The 18060-nt window shown below is 50.0% G+C and overlaps 1 protein-coding gene across 1 annotated transcript in view; it reads left to right on the top strand.

The window, feature by feature from the left end:
• Positions 1-6091: 6091 nt before the first annotated feature.
• ACVR2B (activin A receptor type 2B) overlaps positions 6092-18060 on the top strand; it is a 171877-nt gene continuing 159908 nt past the window's right edge. Inside the window, exon 1 of the mRNA XM_040433872.1 lies at positions 6092-6430. Within this exon, the coding sequence (XP_040289806.1) occupies positions 6379-6430 (52 nt within the window). The 5' untranslated portion in view covers positions 6092-6378. The remainder of the gene's footprint in view (positions 6431-18060) is intronic.

The raw sequence follows: 18060 nt of genomic DNA, 5'->3' as shown, positions 1-18060 counted from the left end.
GCAGATCAAGAAGTGGCGCCTATTATTAGGTTCAGTGACCAGTGCGAAAACTGCAGGATTTTATGGAAAATGTAAAATATCGCAAATTCTTTTAAAAATACGTTAAACATAAAAATATGATTTAAACAGTAGGTCTGATGACACATTCCCTTTAAATGTAACATTACAATGACTGGATTTGCTCAGTTAAGGTGGTCTTTTGGGATTAGCGCTATAGTATATAAAAAAAAAGTCTACATGTGCGTTACACAGACAGTCTAGTATATTCTGCGAGAGAGTTCTGCTGCTGCCATCAAGAGGAAGAGAGCGCAGCAGACTGGACAGCATACCTGCAGGCGCCTGCAGCAACCTAATAGCACAGCCTCGTGTACATTTAATAAAACGGGATTCTCCCCTCATTCATCAAATCAGCCCGAGGTATTCAAAGCCCTAAGATTAGCTGCTGGTGTACATGATCAGCGTCAGGCGAGGAGGAGGGGGGTGGGGCACATGCTTTTTTTTTGAAAACAGGGGTCTGAATTTTGTAAAGGGTTTGTCTCACGGAACGAGGATTGAGTGAATGAAATGTGAGATTGCAGTTCCCGTGTCCATGTATGTAGGCTTTGTTTGGCGAGCCCCCTGCCCACGTGTGTGCGGGTCTCATTGAAAGAAGAGAGGCTCCTAGTAGCACCTTCCTGTCCTTTTATTTTACTAGGTGCTCCTCTGAGCTTGACCTAAACTTTCTGATGTCCTTAAGGTACCTTAACAGCGCTAGTGTACTTGGATGGGAGCGGCACTACAATAACCAGCTTGTCCACGACACAATGGACGGAGCTGTGTAGCTCTGCCGCCAGTCGCCTTTGCGCAGCTTCTGCTAAACAGTGGGGGAAACTGAGAGTCAGACCCCCACAGATGTGATATTGATGACCTAGGGGAGGCCATCAATTCAAAAGTCCGAAGCGCTCATTCGGATGGCCATAAGTGTTTTCCATCCACAAATTGCGGATCCGCAAATACGGATACCGGCCATGTGCATTCTGCGTAACGCACAGGTCCAGCGCTATGTAGAAATATCTATTCTTGTCTGCGATGGTGGACAAGAATAGGGCACGCTTTATATTATTTGCGTAGGAAAGGAACCACGGATGCGGACAACACATGGTGTGCTGTCCTCATCTTTTGTGGCCCCACCCGTTCCGCACAGTAAAGGATGCTGACCCATACATACGGCTGTCTGAATGAGCCCTTTTATAGACAGACCTCACTATTGTATGTGCTGCAGTTGAGGGCACTGCTCGCTCCTGTTCACACAGTCATCTACTGGCTCAGAGTCTCATGACAGCCCGACCCTGTCAGATATCATTATTATTATTATTATTTATTATTAGAGCGCCATTCATTCCATAGCGCTGTACATATGAAAAGGTATATACGTACATAATACAGACAATTGCACTAATCATAAACAAGACAAGTTACAAACTGGTACAGAAGGAGAGAGGGCCCTGCCCGTGAGGGCTTACAATCTACATGGTATGGGAGAAGGACACAGTAGGTGCGGGTGAAGTTGGTCATGGCATATAGAGGCAGCAGGGTCACTGGTCGTAGGCTTGTCTGAAGAGGTGGGTTTTCAGGTTTCTTTTGAAGGATTCCACTGTAGGTGAGAGTCTGATATGTTGGGGTAGCGAGTTCCAGAGTATGGGGGATGCACGGGAGAAATCCTGGAGGCGATTGTGGGAAGAGGCGATAAGAGGAGAGAAGGAGGTCTTGTGAGGATCGGAGAGTGCGTGTGGGGGTGTATCGGGAAAGTAGCTCAGAGATGTAGGGAGGGGACAGGTTATGGACGGCCTTGTATGTATTTGTTAGTACTTTGAAGTGAATTCGCTGGGCAATGGGGAGCCAGTGAAGGGATTGGCAGAGGGGAGAGGCAGAGGAGTAATAGGGTGAGAGGTGGATTAGTCGGGCAGCAGAGTTGAGGATAGATTGGAGGGGTGTGAGAGTGCTAGATGGAAGTCCACAGAGGAGGATGTTGCAGTAGTCCAGGCAGGAGATGATGATGGCATGTACAAGAATTTTCGCAGATTCAAAGTTAAGGAAAGCACGGATGCGGGAGATGTTTTTGAGTTGGAGGCGGCAGGTGGTGGATTTGTCTGTAACCCCCGGGTCACTCATCTAAACCTATAGATGTGTAGTGTTATAGCGGCATCAGATGTGTACGCCCTGTACATATATTTGGCACTACTATGCACAGGAGAATTGGGGGATTCATTTTGGGGTAAATACAGAGGCGGCTCTTCCATTAGGCCACTTAGGCCACCGCCTAAGGCCTCGCGCTGGTGGGGGCCTCGCTCTGGCTCCCACCCGACACCGCCACAAGTACTTGCGGCAGTGTCGGGTGGGAGCGTCCTTAGGGCAAAACATTCCAGGCCCCGAATGCTATTCCCCACGCCCCTTGTACTTGTCTGTCCACTAATGGCTAATGCTAGGCTGCTGCGCTGCGCGGTCATGAATTCAGTCACTTGACAAGGCGACCCAGTCGTGCGGTGCGTTACGTGCGTAATCTCGCGAGACCGGCGGGAGGTCACAGGTCTCGCAGGATTACGCGCCACAGGATGGGGTTGCGCTGTCAAGTGACTGAAGTTGAACTCATGCCCGCGCAGCAGCCTAGCAGATCAGCGGACAAGTACAAGGTGGGGGGGGGGGGAAATTTCATAATATGAAGCAGTGTGTGGGCAAATTTGTGAGGCAGTGTGGGGGGACAAATTACTTAATGGGGGCAGTGTGGGGGGACAAATTACTTAATGGGGGCAGTGTGGGGGGACAAATTACTTAATGGGGGCAGTGTGGGGGGACAAATTACTTAATGGGGGCTGTGTGGGGGGACAAATTACTTAATGTGGGCTGTGTGGGGGGACAAATTACTTAATGGGGGCTGTGTGGGGGGCAAATTACTTAATGTGGGCTGTGTGGGGGGACAAATTACTTAATGGGGGCAGTGTGGGGTGACAAATTACTTAATGGGGGCAGTGTGGGGTGACAAATTACTTAATGGGGGCAGTGTGGGGGGACAAATTACTTAATGGGGGCAGTGTGGGGGGCAAATTACTTAATGGGGGCTGTGTGGGGGGCAAATTACTTCATAGGGGCAGTGTGGGGGGACAAATTACTTAATGGGGGCTGTGTGGGGGGACAAATTACTTAATGGGGGCTGTGTGGGGGGACAAATTACTTAATGGGGGCTGTGTGGGGGGCAAATTACTTAATGTGGGCTGTGTGGGGGGACAAATTACTTAATAGGGGCAGTGTGGGAGGACAAATTACTTAATGGGGGCTGTGTGGGGGGCAAATTACTTAATGTGGGCTGTGTGGGGGGACAAATTACTTAATGGGGGCAGTGTGGGGTGACAAATTACTTAATGGGGGCAGTGTGGGGTGACAAATTACTTAATAGGGGCAGTGTGGGGGGACAAATTACTTAATGGGGGCTGTGTGGGGGGCAAATCACTTAATGGGGGCTGTGTGGGGGGCAAATCACTTAATGTGGGCAGTGTGGGGGGCAATTTACTTAATGGGGCAATGTGGGGGACAGTATTACTAATGAGAGCATTCTAGAAGGGAATTACTATTGGTGGGACTATGAGGAGTACTATTACTATGGGGGGCACTAATATTTCTTCAGGATAGTATTTGGGGGCACAGCGAGCAGCAGGATAACACTGTGGGGGCTCCAGGTTGGGGGATGATGATAGAAATGTGAGGAAGCTAAGATGTCCGTGTGTCACACTCTGCAGAGACGAGGCGGCTGAGAGAAGTGTCCGGGACCGAATGGAGAAGATGATGACAGAGAAGATCTACACCGGAGAAGACGTCACCTGGAGGCCCTGGATGTGACCGGTATGTGCTGCTGTATAGCAAGTACAGCACAATGCGGTGTGTGGGGGGAGGGTCGATTTAGAGAACTGGGCCAGGGTTAATGCAAAGTGTTAATATGCACTGTGAATATAAGCCCTGTACTGTGTTGTCACTGTGCATATTAACCCTTTACTGTGATGTCACTGCATATTAAAGGGGTACTCCGGGATAGGAAAATAAATCCCCTATCCAAAGGATAGAAGACAAGTGTCTGATCAGGGGGGTCTGGCCGTTGGGATCCCCCACGATCTCCTGTATGGTACTCCGGATCTCTTTGTGCCCAAAGCGGTGGTCAACACTCCCTCTCCATGTATCTATGGGAGAGCCGCAGAAACAACACTTGTGTATCTCCGAGTCCTCCATAGAGATACATGGAGGGGGGAGTGTTGACCACACCACCGCTCCGTGCGGTGGTTGACACAGCTTATTTCTTGAGGATTGAGGCGGGGCGCCGTACAGGAGATCACGAGCATCCCAACGATCTTTGTGGGGGCCTCATGTTCGAGTTTCGCCTAAGGCCTCACAAAGTCTAGAGCCGCCTCTGGGTAAATAATATAAACTCACTGACAACGGAAAAATGTCGAATTGCTGCAAATCCCAGAATGCAGTTGTGTCTCAGGCAGATATGTACATAATTACAGGTGTGGTCTGATTAAACACTGTGGTTTTACCACAAGAGGGCGTAAAAGTTCTTCCCTGCTGCCCTAGGAAAAGGTTCTCAGAGGCTACTTTTGGGTGATGTACCTCTTGGTGAGAGATCACTGACTGCTAGACGTGGGGACGCATCATTGAACTAAGAGAAGTGAATGGGTCTGCATTAGTGATGTGGAGCACAAATGGCCGGTGCCTGTATAATGCGGACCCAATGTTTGCGGGCCGTGATACGACCCCCGGCCGACGTTTGTGTGCAGGAGCCCTTATCCTGAGGAAAGGCCATCACTTAGTAAAGGCTGGAAAATCCCTTATCTAAATCTATTGGGTTCCCACCAGGATCCCCAGTGATCAGCACATGGTGCTTTTGATTGTTTAAAGAGGAACAATGCCTTGTCTGATTGGGCACTGTACCTGGCACTGCAGCTTGTCTGATTGGGCACTGTGGGTTATCTTATTGGGCACTGTACCTGGCACTGCAGCCTGTCTGATTTGGGCACTGTAGCTGGCAGTGCAGCTTGTCTGATTTGGGCACTGTAGCTTGTCTGATTGGGCACTGTACCTGGCACTGTGGGTTGTCTGATTGGGCACTGTACCTGGCACTGCGGGTTGTCTGATTGGGCACTGTGGGTTGTCTGAATGGGCACTATATCTGGCACTGTGGGTTGTCTGATTGGGCACTGTACCTGGCACTGCGGGTTGTCTGATTGGGCACTGTACCTGGCACTGCTCTTGTCCCATTCACTTGAATAGGACTGAGCTGCTGTACCAGGTTCGGCGGTCTTTCTTTGTGATGAAGGCCTGGGTTCCCAGAGGTCAGACCCCCACTGACCAAACACCAGTGGTCCATCGGAATGACACACAATCCTACAGAAGCGGAGAAGCCCTTTAATAAGATTCATTATCGGGTCTCAGACAACTGTAATGCAGCTGCATTTTAGGGCCCATCTCAAGGTCGGGGCCCCAGTCTCTCTAGGAGCAGAATTTACATCAGCAGAAACCGCTCTGGTGTCTATGTCCGCTCGGCTGGAGCCGCAGAGGGTCCTGGTCTTGCGGTTGTAATGCGGTTTTACACTGATGAACTCTAACGACTGAGAGATAGAAATTGTGGGCGACCATTTGTGGCGGTTTTGAGCCCTCGTTCACACGTTGTCGCTGCTCTCGTGTCCCCCCGTGTGAAGTCGGGGGCAGCCTGCGCTGACGGGCTCTCTCCAGCAGACAGTCTATGACCGTCTCCCCCCTCCCTTTACTACTCAGCCATTTACTCCGGTGACGGGCGGCTGGCTCCACCAATCAGAAAGCAGGAATGTCCCTTCTCCCCTCCCCCCGCTTTTCCCATGCCCGAGGGGGGGCTGTGCCCTGCTCCCCTCCCTCTCTTTGTATCAAACATCCGGGTTTCCCTCCTGGCTCCTCTCATTAGATTTTAGAAGCCATTTTGGAGAGAGTTGCGAGTGTTTGGTGACCATGGAGGCAGCAGCAGCCCGGTCCTCTCCTCCCCTGTGACCCCCCTCCAGCACACACAGTGGAGCTGTCACATTGAAGTTTGGGCTCCTGTGTGTCTGTGCCTCCCCCTCCCGCCCCGTGTAATCTGCTTGCTGCAGAAGGTGGAGTCGTCCTGGCAGGGGGGGAGTCACTGCTGCTGCTGTTTGATCTGCCTGGGCTCCACATTCACACACAGTTCATTCCCACGGATCCCACATTACACGCCCCCCTTCCTTTGGGTGCTCCTGGCACACGGAGTGACTGCTGCTGGATACCTATGTGACCGATGTGAAGGAATTATCTCCGGCCGATGGGATTGGATGTGCTCTATGGGCTGTGAGTCCTCCTGGGAACATGGGGGCTCTGGGACTGACTTGTGCACTTCTTCTGGCAACTTTCTGTGCAGGTAAGTGGCCGTGTGCCGAGCCCCAGTACCTACAGGTGTGGCTGCCGAGAACTTTACCCCGCTCCGCAAACTCGCGTCCATAACCTCTTCGCTGCCGGAACGGTCGGATACGACTGCTCGTCACCGATGTGATCGTGAGAGGACAGTGTGGTACGGAACCGTTGGCATGGGTGTGACTTGTGATCAGTCGTACGATCGTTGTCTGTCGCTGTGTTTCTTCACTGGAGGTTTCCAGGATCGCTGCTGCTGCGTCTTTGTATCTTGTGCACGTGTCTGGGATTTTTCCCCCCTCCTCAATTCCTGTGTAATCCACAGCCCACGTGCAGCCAGCCTGCTACCAGATCCGGATTATGGCCGGGTGGATCGCTGTCACTGGTGGAAGCCCCCCAAGATTTGGGTTAAAGGGTAACAGTGACCCCAGAGTGCAAACGTGTATAGGCTTCATGTTCCTGGACATAGTAGTAATCATGGGGGACACACTGTAGTAATCATCATGGGGTGAGGGGCCAGTAGACATGTTCGTGGACATATACAGTCCAGGCTTGTTTCTGGACACATAGTGGTGATCATGGGGGCGGACATGTTTCTGGACAGATGTTATAATAGTGATCATGGGGGCAGATGTGTGATGATCATGGTTCTGGACACATATACAGTATTAGAGATCATGGGGGGCTGACATATTTCTGGACACTTAGTAGTGATCATATTTCTGGGTGCACAGTAGTGATATGGGGGGGCAGATATTTCTGGGTGCACAGTAGTGATATGGGGGGGCAGATATTTCTGGGTGCACAGTAGTGATCATGGGGGGCAGATATTTCTGGGTGCACACTGGTGATCATGGGGGGGGGGGCAGATATTTCTGGGTGCACACTGGTGATCATGGGGGGGGGGCAGATATTTCTGGGTGCACACTGGTGATCATGGGGGGGGCAGATATTTCTGGGTGCACAGTAGTGATCATGGGGGGGGGGTAGATATTTCTGGGTGCACAGTAGTGATCATGGGGGGGGGCAGATATTTCTGGGTGCACAGTAGTGATCATGGGGGGGGGGGGCAGATATTTCTGGGTGCACACTGGTGATCATGGGGGGGGGCAGATATTTCTGGGTGCACACTGGTGATCATGGGGGGGGGGCAGATATTTCTGGGTGCACACTGGTGATCATGGGGGGGGGCAGATATTTCTGGGTGCACACTAGTGATCATGGGGGGGCAGATATTTCTGGGTGCACACTAGTGATCATGGGGGGGCAGATATTTCTGGGTGCACACTAGTGATCATGGGGGGGGCAGATATTTCTGGGTGCACACTAGTGATCATGGGGGGGGGCAGATATTTCCACGTGCACACTAGTGATCATGGGGGGCAGATATTTCCGGGTGCACACAGCAGACATATTTCCAGGCGCACAGTAGTGATCATGGGGGGCAGACATATTTCCAGGCGCACAGTAGTGATCATGGGGGGGCAGACATATTTCCGGGCGCACAGTAGTGATCATGGGGGGCAGACATATTTCCGGGCGCACAGTAGTGATCATGGGGGGCAGACATATTTCTGAACCCCATGGATGAACGGTGTAGTCAGTCTCTGCCCAGCCTGACATGGCTGCTTACAGAGAACAATCCCCTGCAGATGGAGGGGACGGTGGAGTCCCTTTAACTAGGAGCAGGCTTGCAGTGCGGGAGCCGCAGGCAGACACTTCCAGGCCAGGCGGGTAATGAAGAGTTGTGATGCCCCCCAGGGTTTGCTATTTTTATGAGATGACTCGTTTGGCTTTGATTTGTGACTTGTGTAGTAGATTGTAGTAAAATAAACCTTCCCCTCCCACAAACACCGTCCTCGTCAGTGTGATGGGGCCGGCGCTCAGCCCCTTCCTCGCATGTAACATGTTCAGCCTTGTCTCGTCATGTATGTAAGGTTGTGTGTCTGTGCCTGGCTGTGGCCACCAGTCAGTGAAGGCTGCCATCCCCCCGCTTCCATGCGTGTAATGTATGGATGTGGTGGGGGCTGTGGCTGACTGCATAGCCTGTCCTTATTATACCTCAGATAACCCCTGTAGTATATGGAGCCGTGCTGGAAACGCGTGGATCTGCTGCCTATAGAAACTGTGCAAATGGCAGGGATTTGGAGGCTACATCTCCAATCTACCAAATGTGAGGATGCCCATAAATCCTGGGTGTAACCTAATACATCTATATATACATGTGTATAGCGCTCGGGCAGCGTATCGGTACCAGGCTACCCCTCCTATTGCCAAAGTGGCTAATGCAATCTCTCCAGACCCTAGACTAGTCCAGGGCTGCTGGGGGGGATTATTACCACCCCCCTTGTTATGATGACTGCTGGGGGGGAGGGGAGAGTCAGCTAGAAACTGATCTCTTCTATGGTTGGCAAACAATCTGTTACCTCCATCCCTGTGAAAGCAGAATGTCCTTATCTGACGGAGACTTGTAGCCTTCTCTTCTGGGAAGACATGGCAGAACAAGCCCTGTAGGGAGACAAAGAGTTAAGCCCCCCCCCCCCATATTCCTTTTGTTTGTTTGTTGTATAATTTGTATCCTTTTTTATTTACATTCGTCTGTTTATTTGGCTGAGGTTTTTGGGCAGCCTGAAGCTTCTCCACCATTGTTCTGCCAGCCTGGGTGGAGGCGACTTGAAGGGCACTCTCTGCCCACCCCTTTCCCCGGCGATATATGTGTATTGTATTGGACGTGTCGGGGGGGGGGGGGGGGGCGCGACATAAATAGGGTGTGCGCCTCCTCGGCCCCCACTGGGTTTTGTTTAGGAATGTGGCCCGCCAGCTGAAGTGTAAGGCGGCGTGCTCCCTCCACCACCGCTCTCTGCTTTTCTTTGTTCAGGGCTCTCATTAAAAATTCAGTGCCAGTGTTTATAACACACACAACCTGGCACCGTTGGGATTCTCATTTTCACTTGAAACCCCCCTCCCAGGAGATGGGGGGGCACATCATCAAATTCCGGGAATGTTTTTATTTTTGCTATTTTACATTGGAAGCCAGCTCTCTTCCGGTAGCGTGTGTTTTTTTTTAATGATGGTATATATTCGGGGGGGGGGGGGGGGGGGAGGGCTGTAACATGTGATCTGTGAGGGCTTCTCTGGCCCGTACCCGCTCCTCCTGTGGTCCTTGAAATGGGTGCCTGGGTCCCAGATTTTCAGCACTGAGAATGACCTGTAAAATTCCACCGTGTATTGTGCACGCTCGCTTGTTCGTGGTTACACCTCCTCGCCGTACGTTGCTTTTCCACTTTGGAGTCCTGGAAGTTCAGAAGTGACCTAATCTTGCCATGCCCACAGTCGGGGGCACGTGTGCTGTCATTGTTCTATGTGATAACACCAGGCGATAGACGTCTATGGTGACAATGCACTATAACCGCCATACATGTGACGGTACCTTTACACAAGGCGATGATCGGCACAAGAGAGCGACTAACAAGTCGTTTCTTGGTGTAGTGAACGTTTCAACAATGACCCTTTTAGACGCGCCGATTATCAGTCACAAAATGGTAATTTCCATCGCCTGCGCCATTGTTTGTAAAGCAGACTGTTGCACTTACACAGAGCGATAACCTTAGGCTGGGTTCAGACCTGAGCGTTTTACGGCGCATTCCTACGCGCGGTAAAAACCAATGTTTCCCTATGGGCATGGTTCCCACCTGAGCGTTTTACAGCGCGTACGAACGCGCTGTAAAACGCCCTACGCCTCAAGAAGTACAGGAGCTTCTTTGGGGCGTATTGTTGTGCGTTTCCACCCATAGACTTCAGCGGGCATGCGCCTAAATGGGCGTTTGCTGGTTTCTGCCCAATAAAAACGCCTGTAAAAAGCGCATATCGAATACGCTCAGGTCTGAACCCAGCCTTAGTGACGTGCTTAAACGCAGCCACTGTGGCGTCGTCTGCAGGGAACGATTCCTGTTTCCACGTATGAAATCGTTAACGTCCAGCGATGATCTTAGTGTCCACACAAATGATCGAACCAACGAGAAGTCTACGGGTTGTCGCTCACTGCTTTTCTGCTGCTCAATAATCGTGATTTAACGATAATTTATGAGTCATCGCCTGGTGTAAAGGTACCTTTTAGCCTGGAAGAAGAATACAGCGCCCGTCTTCTGTGAGCGTGGACGGCTTGGGCTACTTTTCACACTGGCGTTTTGGCTTTCAGTCTGTGAGATCCGTTCAGGGCTCCCACATGCGGTCCAAAACGGATCAGTTTTGCCCTAATGCATTCTGAACGGAAAAGGATCCGCTCAGAATGCATCAGTTTTCCTCCGATCAGTCTCCATTCCGCTCTGGAGGCCGCCTGCAGCATTTTGTTGTCCGTCTGACAGAACTGAGCCAAACGGATCCTTCCTGACGCACAATGTAAGTCAAAGGGGACGGATCCGTTTTCTCTGACACAATCTGTCACAATAGAAAACGGATCCGTACTCCATTGACTTTCAATGGTGTTCAAGATGGATCCGTCTTGGCTATGTTACAGATAATACAAACGGATCCGTTCTGAACGGATGCAGACGGTTGTATTATCTGAACAGGTCCGTCTGTGCAGATCCATGATGGATCCGCACCAAACGCGAGTATGGAAGTAGCCTTATTAGGAATAGAGATGAGTGAATTTCAGCTTATGATATTCGTTCACACTTCGTTTGGTGGTAAAAGGTGAATTGCGTTATGGATTCCGGTACCACGGACCATAACGCAATTCTATGACGGAAATTCCTTTAGAGGCATTCCGTTATTCATTCCGCCATAATAGAAGTCTATGGGCTGCAAAACTGATCCGTCTGGTTTCCATTATGCAGGGGAGTCCTCTCCTGCATAATGGAAACAAGACGGGATCCGTTATGCAGCCCATAGACTTCTATTATGACGGAATGAATAACGGAATGCCTCTAAAGGAATTTCCGTCATAGAATTGCGTTATGGTCCGTGGTACCGGAATCCATAACGCAATTCACCTTTTACCACCAAACGAAGTGTGAACGAATTTCATAAGTGGAAATTCGCTCATCTCTAAATTGATGCTGTTCAGTGCAGCGGGGAGATGTCTGCTGATCTGTAATCTAAGCAGAGGCGATGTGCTGCTCGCTTACCGAACTGTATAGGAGAGTGTAAGTGTATGTACTGTCTGGCGTTATCTGAATCTCCACCACTGCTTGTCCTTGAACGGCACATGACCTGAGCCACGTTGTGGTCGGCAAATCGCGGATCCGCAAAATACGGTACTAATACACTTCAGTGGAAATTTATACGGGATCCGGCATTCCGGCAAGTGTTCAGGATTTTTGGTCGGAGAGAAAACTTCAGCATGCTGCGGTATTTTCTCTGTCCAAAAAACGTAAGAGGGACTGAACTGATGCATCCTGAACGGATTGCTCTCCATTCAGAATGCATTAGAATAAAACTGATCATTTTTTTTTCCGGTATTGAACTCCTGTGATGGAACTCAGTGCAAGGCAAGGGCTCTTTTGTTTACAATAACACACTGCCTGGTGGAGGCTTCAGAGTGGCAGTGTGTTTGGTGACGTCACCGGCTCTGATGGGCGTTCTTTAGCGCTGCCCTAGCCAGTTTACTGGCTAGGGCAACGTTAAAGCCTGCTCATCAGTGCTGGTGACGTCACCGGGCTTCCTGGCAGCCCCATGGAGAGCCCGGTTCGTCACCGGAACTCCTGAAAATGCATTTGCCCTGAAAATGCAAAGGAGAGCATCGGAGCATGAACTGCTCCGATGCTCAAGTCAGGGGGGGGGGCTGCCTGGGTGAAAATGGAGGTATGTCCGGGTTCAGAGCCTTTTAAGTATAAACAGAAGACAGAGGGGCGGTCCTTCACACTGCATGCCTGCATTAGGCTTCAGAGTGAGGAGGCGTGTCTCTCAGTAATCCAATCTGATTGGCTGGGAGGGAGCTGCTGACTACAGCAAGTGTGTGTGGGAAGTGAGGGAAAGCAGTTTTGGCCTCAGAGAACTGGCAGAGGAGCAATCTTGAGAAGATCCTCATATTGTAGAGGTTAAAACAACCGTAACTAAGGGAAAATCTCAAGGAAAACAGTGGTATGTGAAGAAACTAAAGATTGCTTTTAGGGGTGGGCGATATGGCCTAAAATCTATATTGCGATATAATTTTAAGCATGTGCGATATATATTGCGATATATTGTTTTCTATATTGGGGGGGGGGGGTGTTTAAACTTTTTTTTTTTTTTAACTTTTTATTTAATAACTATTAGCCTCCTTAAGGGCTAGAACCCTTGTCATATTCACCCTAATAGAGCTCTATTAGGATGAATAGACTCTCCCTGCTGCCCTGTGCTTTGTGCACACAACAGAAGGGAGCTGACCATGGCAGCCAGACTCTCATGTGCCCCCCCAGCCTCTCCCTCTTATCAGCCCCCTCTGGTAACTCAAACCCACCCCCCCTCCCTCCCCAGTATTAATCATTGGTGGCAGTGGCCACAGGGTCCCCCTCCCCCCCCCCTACATTGGTGGCAGTGGGCAGTTCCGATCGGAGTCCCAGCAGTGTAATGCTGGGGCTCCGATCGGTTACCATGGCAGCCAGGACGCTACTGAAGTCCTGGCTGCCATGGTATGTTAGTGAGCAGCATTATGCGCACGTGAGTATAATGCTGCTCACTAACATACCATTGCAGCCAGGACTTCAGTAGCGTGACTCCTGGCTGCCATGGTAACCGATCGGAGCCCCAGCATTACACTGCTGGGACTCCGATCGGAACTGCCCACTGCCACCAATGCAGAGACTGAAGAACATTCCCGGCACCCGACCTCTGACAGGACGCTGTGATCTGCACGATCGACCCCCTCAACTGAGGGGTTAATTGCGGCGGATCGCAGCGTGCAGTCATAGGGGCCGGGATATGGCCGGCACATGAACGCTACGTTGGTATTCAGGCATTCATTGGTGGCGCAGTGGCCACAGTCCCTCCCCTCCTCCTCCTACTCTGTTCTTATTAGTGGCGAGCGGCAGCCGCGCACAGTGGGGAGGGACTCCCTCCTCCACTGTGACGGCTCAGGAGAACATGTGCGCGCCGGGAGCGCGATCATTCACTACCGCTCCGTGGTCATATCGCGGTCCGGCGATATGCACAAAATCCATATCGTGGCTCAAATTTATATCGCATATCGCCTATATCGCCCACCCCTAATTGCTTTATGCGTAATGCAGCAGCAGTAACATATGCTAAAATAGTATTTTTTGATGAAAACATGACGGTTACACTTTAAGGTTCTCATCAGTGATTTTATGGCTGGCGCTGTATTGCTTTTATTATTGTCAGAGAGAGGTACATATGGGGCAAAGTGCACAGACAGTATTTCCCATGATGCAAATGGTTTTGTCACATGAAAATTTTTCTCCTGTCTGAGAAGTGCTGCAATGAAAAGAAACGAAACAAAAAAAAAAACTCAAGTGGTTTCGGTGCAGTCCTTTATAAAAAAAAGAAGTGTTTGTGACCCCTGCTTGCGAGTGAAGACAATTTATTGAATTGGTCAATAAATGCACTAGGGTGCAGAATTAAGTAATGTGAACATGGGATAACTATTAGATTGGTGCCCGTACCACTCAGAGCTCCTCTTAATGAATGGGGCAGCAGGTCAAGCATGTGCACTGCAGCTCCATTAATCTCTATGGGGGTTTTGGAAATAGTCGAGCGCTGTACTCAGCTGTCTCCCACTCCCATAGATATGAATGGAGTGGCAGTTCACATGCCCAATCTGCCACTCTGTTATGGTTACAGGGCTCCTGTTCTCCTGATTGGGGAGGGGGGGGGGGGGAGTCCCAGCAATTGGACCCCTACCAATTAAATAGGCATAAGTTAGCAACTGGAATACCCCTTTAAGCAGAGCATGCAATCAGTTGATTCCTGGGGCTTAGAGGAGCCAGACTCCACCTGGGGTTCACTGTGAGTCTTCTGCAGGTAAATAAAGTGTTAAGTGGTGTCCCTTTTAAAGAGGAGCTGTCACCTCTCCTGACATGTCTGGTTTAATAACAATCCTGGAGCATCTATTCTTATGACTAGGGCCGAAACGATTAGGATTTGTTTGTGTCATCTGACCACGGAGCAGGAGTGAAGCGCTTTTATACTCACCGCTCCGTGGTCACCCGCTGGCCTGCAACGCGCTGTACTGGATCCCGACGCTGTGTGCGGAGGAGGCGGGGCGCGAGTGGCGGTACAGATTAGAGCTGCTGGTTATCGGGCTCGCCATGAGTGTCCCGGCACGGAGAAGCCCTATGATAACACGTTTACCGCCCAGTGGGGGAGCATGGACTTCTAGTTGTCACCTGTGCTGGTATGTCCAGAGGATGAGAGGGGTAGTAGTGCTCACTGGCCTTGTTCAGAGAGGCTGGTGACTGGCAGCATAGGGTGTTCGAGTGCCCCCTGTTAGTGGCTGGTTCAGGCCAGTTTGGGTTTTGTTTCCTTTTAGTCCTTATAACGGTTATATTATTCTCTGCTTGTTTCCCCCATAAGTCTCCTCTGCTGCCTGGTTGTTGCTGTCTCAGGTTGCTGGTGACCTTACATGTCAACCTACTGAAGCCTGTGGGGGAAGGGAAGTGTCAACAGTCCTGAGCCCATCTCTGATGAGGGTATATCCCTGCACTGTGACATCACACCGCGCACTGTGACATCACTGTGCACGTTATCCATCCCTGCTGAGCCGATGGGGGAGGGGGGGGGGGGAAAGGTGTTGGGGACTAATGGCAGGGGGTCTGGGTTTTTATAAAGGAAAACAGTCTATTCATTTTTTCTTATTAGAGTACTCGATTAATCATAAAAAATAATCGATAGAATACTCAATTTCTAAAATAATTGTTTACTGCATCCCTACTTATGCCTCTATGTTGTGCTATTTCTGTATTATTTCTACTAGAAGTTCTGAATGAACTGCTAGCAGTCTGCAGTAAGGGTACAGAGGGGAGGTAACCAGTCGGTAGTATGTTCCTGCACAGTCTGACAATGGCAGCACTGACCGTGAGACAGTGCAGGTACAGACACCCAACTTGTTACCACCCCTCTGTACCCTTACTGCAGACTGCTAGCAATTCATTCATAACTTCTAGTAGAAATAATGAAAGAACGGTACAACATAGAGCCATAAGAATAGATGCTCCCGAATTGTTATTACATGGGGAATGCATGAAGCTATTAACACAGGCATGTCAGGAGCAGTGAGAGGTCCTCTTTAAAATAACTGAGTTGTGACATAGAAGAGAGAAGTGCATCATGGGTTTGGTTGGATACAGCAGCAGGAAGTGCTACATACAGGATGGAAACAAACCAGAGGGATTTATTTACATGGTTAGGAGAGTCCAAATTGAAAAAAAAAATTACGAGGGAGAGCTATCTGTTAAAATCATAGTAAATCCTGGAAAACCCCTTTTAAAGGGTACCTAAGCCTTTAAGACAATTTTGTTAAAACCTATTCTATGTGTCACATATGGAATTTTTGTACCGTACCGTTTTACCTGCTCAATAGACATCTGACGTTCAGGTGCCCATAGCTGTATGGAATCTGTGCACCTCTGGTATGTCAGGCTGTTCCATCGGGGGAACAGCCTGTCGGATCCGTCCTGCCGCTAGCGAACACGTGCCCCCGGACTGCCGCTCCGTCCCCGTTGACTATAATGGGGCGGTGGGAAGTTCCGGCGGAGGCACGGCAGCACACAGCGAGAGGCTGCTGGAATAAAACTACGACAGGGCCGACATTTATTCCGGCAGCCTCTCGCCGTGCCTCCGCCGGAACTCCACACCGCCCCATTATAGTCAACGGGGACGGAGCGGCAATCCCGGGGCACACGGTCACTAGGGGCAGGACGGATCCGACAGGCTGTTCACCCGACGGAACAGCCTGCCGGAGGTCCGTGCCGCTAGTGTGAAAGTAGCCTAAGCATTCCACTTTGGGTCAGCATCACATATCGCTGCTCCTGCTTGGATCACCGCCGCTTTGCTAAAGAGGAGCGGGCACGGACAGGATGGGCTAAGCAGAGCTCTGGCCTGCTCCACTCTGCTAAAGCCTTCCATAGCACATGCATGCAGGAGACCCCCATACCGGTGCGCTATGGAAGGCTTTACATCCTTTACTGCAACCCCATGGTACAGAGCTGACATATCCGCGGTGTACGGATTCCAAACTGCTACGGACACCGCGGCCTATTTGGTAGGTAAAACAGAAAAACAAGATGTAGTGCAAAATTAATTATATGACCTTTAAAATAGTTTTAAAGGTTTAGGTACGCGTTATTGTTGTTTCATCCAGACTGAGAATCTCCCCCCCCCCCCCCCCCCCCATAATCCGGCAGCACGTAGGGGACAGACACGTAAAGTTTTCTAATCTGGCTTTAAATGCCAGACTGAAAGGAACTGCAAATCCCAGCAGAACCCGATGCCTGTCTTATTGGCTTAATGGTCTTTTTAAAATGTCTGTAGATGTTGGTCACAGCACACGGCGGTTTACTAATGACCTGACGCTGTAGTATATATCCCCTGTGCTGTGGATACGGACTTGAACGAGTATTGTTCAAGGTCTAGAATAGTCGGTGGCGGACTCTGGTGCTCGTGGGTATTTTTAGGTGTCTCACGAGTTTGTCTATTCTCGGCAGTGTGTTTTTATTAGATTTTTTTTTTTGGAGCGAAGTGTAGGAATGATGCTGTGATTCATCGTGTTTACACACACCGGGACGGTGGAGGCTGCTGACGTCACCGCCGTCCTCCAATCCCTAGAACAGGAGATGGAGAGCTTTAATATCAGTAACCACAGAGCATGCTTTACTGCTGCACTGTAAACAGGCGCCGGCTGCGGCGTTCTGCACGCCTTCCATCCAGCCCATGTGCTTCCCAAGGCGGCAGCCAAACTTCTCGCCGTGAGGGGACTCCAAATCCGCAGAGCTTCTCGTCACTTCTCTCCTCCAGCGTGCTGCGTTCTCTCTAAAACTAAGCCTGGTCGTTACAGCATGTACCTAGTTTATTTAACCCTTTAAGGGCCTGGTGCTTTTTTTTTTTTTTTTTCTTCTCCGCATTCCATAAGCCATAACTTTTTCTTTTTGTAGTTTCGTGGATGCAGTTTTTAGTTTTTTTGTGGTGTGCTAGTATTTTTTACAGGCACTATTTTGTAGTAAGGCTACTTTCACACTAGCGTTAATATTTTCTGGTATTGAGATCCGTCATAGGGCCTCAATACCGGAAAAAAACACGCTAGTGTGAAAGTAGCCTAAATATGATTTTTGGATCAGTTTTTATTCTGTTTTGGGAGGGCATTCTTTTTTTTTTTTTCTTTTTTTTTTTCATGGTCTTCACAGTGTGGGATAAAGAACACCATGTTACGGATTCAACAATACCAGTTGTGTGTAGTTTTTTCATTTCTTAAAAACTCTGGTAGTTACAAGTTATCCCTTATCCACAGGATAGGAGATGAATGTTAGGTTGGTGGGGGTCCTACTGCTTGGACTGATGAGGAGAATGAAGCCCCCGACATGATGAAAACGGCAGGTCAGGCATGCAAACCGCTTCTCCAGTCATCTCTGTAGGAGTTCTGGAAACTGCTGAACCCTGTACACGCTTTTTCCAGAATTATGGATGAATGGAGCAAACGCTTTCGTG

Source organism: Bufo bufo, chromosome 5 (assembly GCF_905171765.1).
Source record: "Bufo bufo chromosome 5, aBufBuf1.1, whole genome shotgun sequence".
NCBI classification, from domain to species: Eukaryota; Metazoa; Chordata; class Amphibia; order Anura; family Bufonidae; genus Bufo; species Bufo bufo.
Note: the sequence above shows the minus strand (reverse complement) of the source record. Positions and strands in the feature narration are given on the sequence as shown.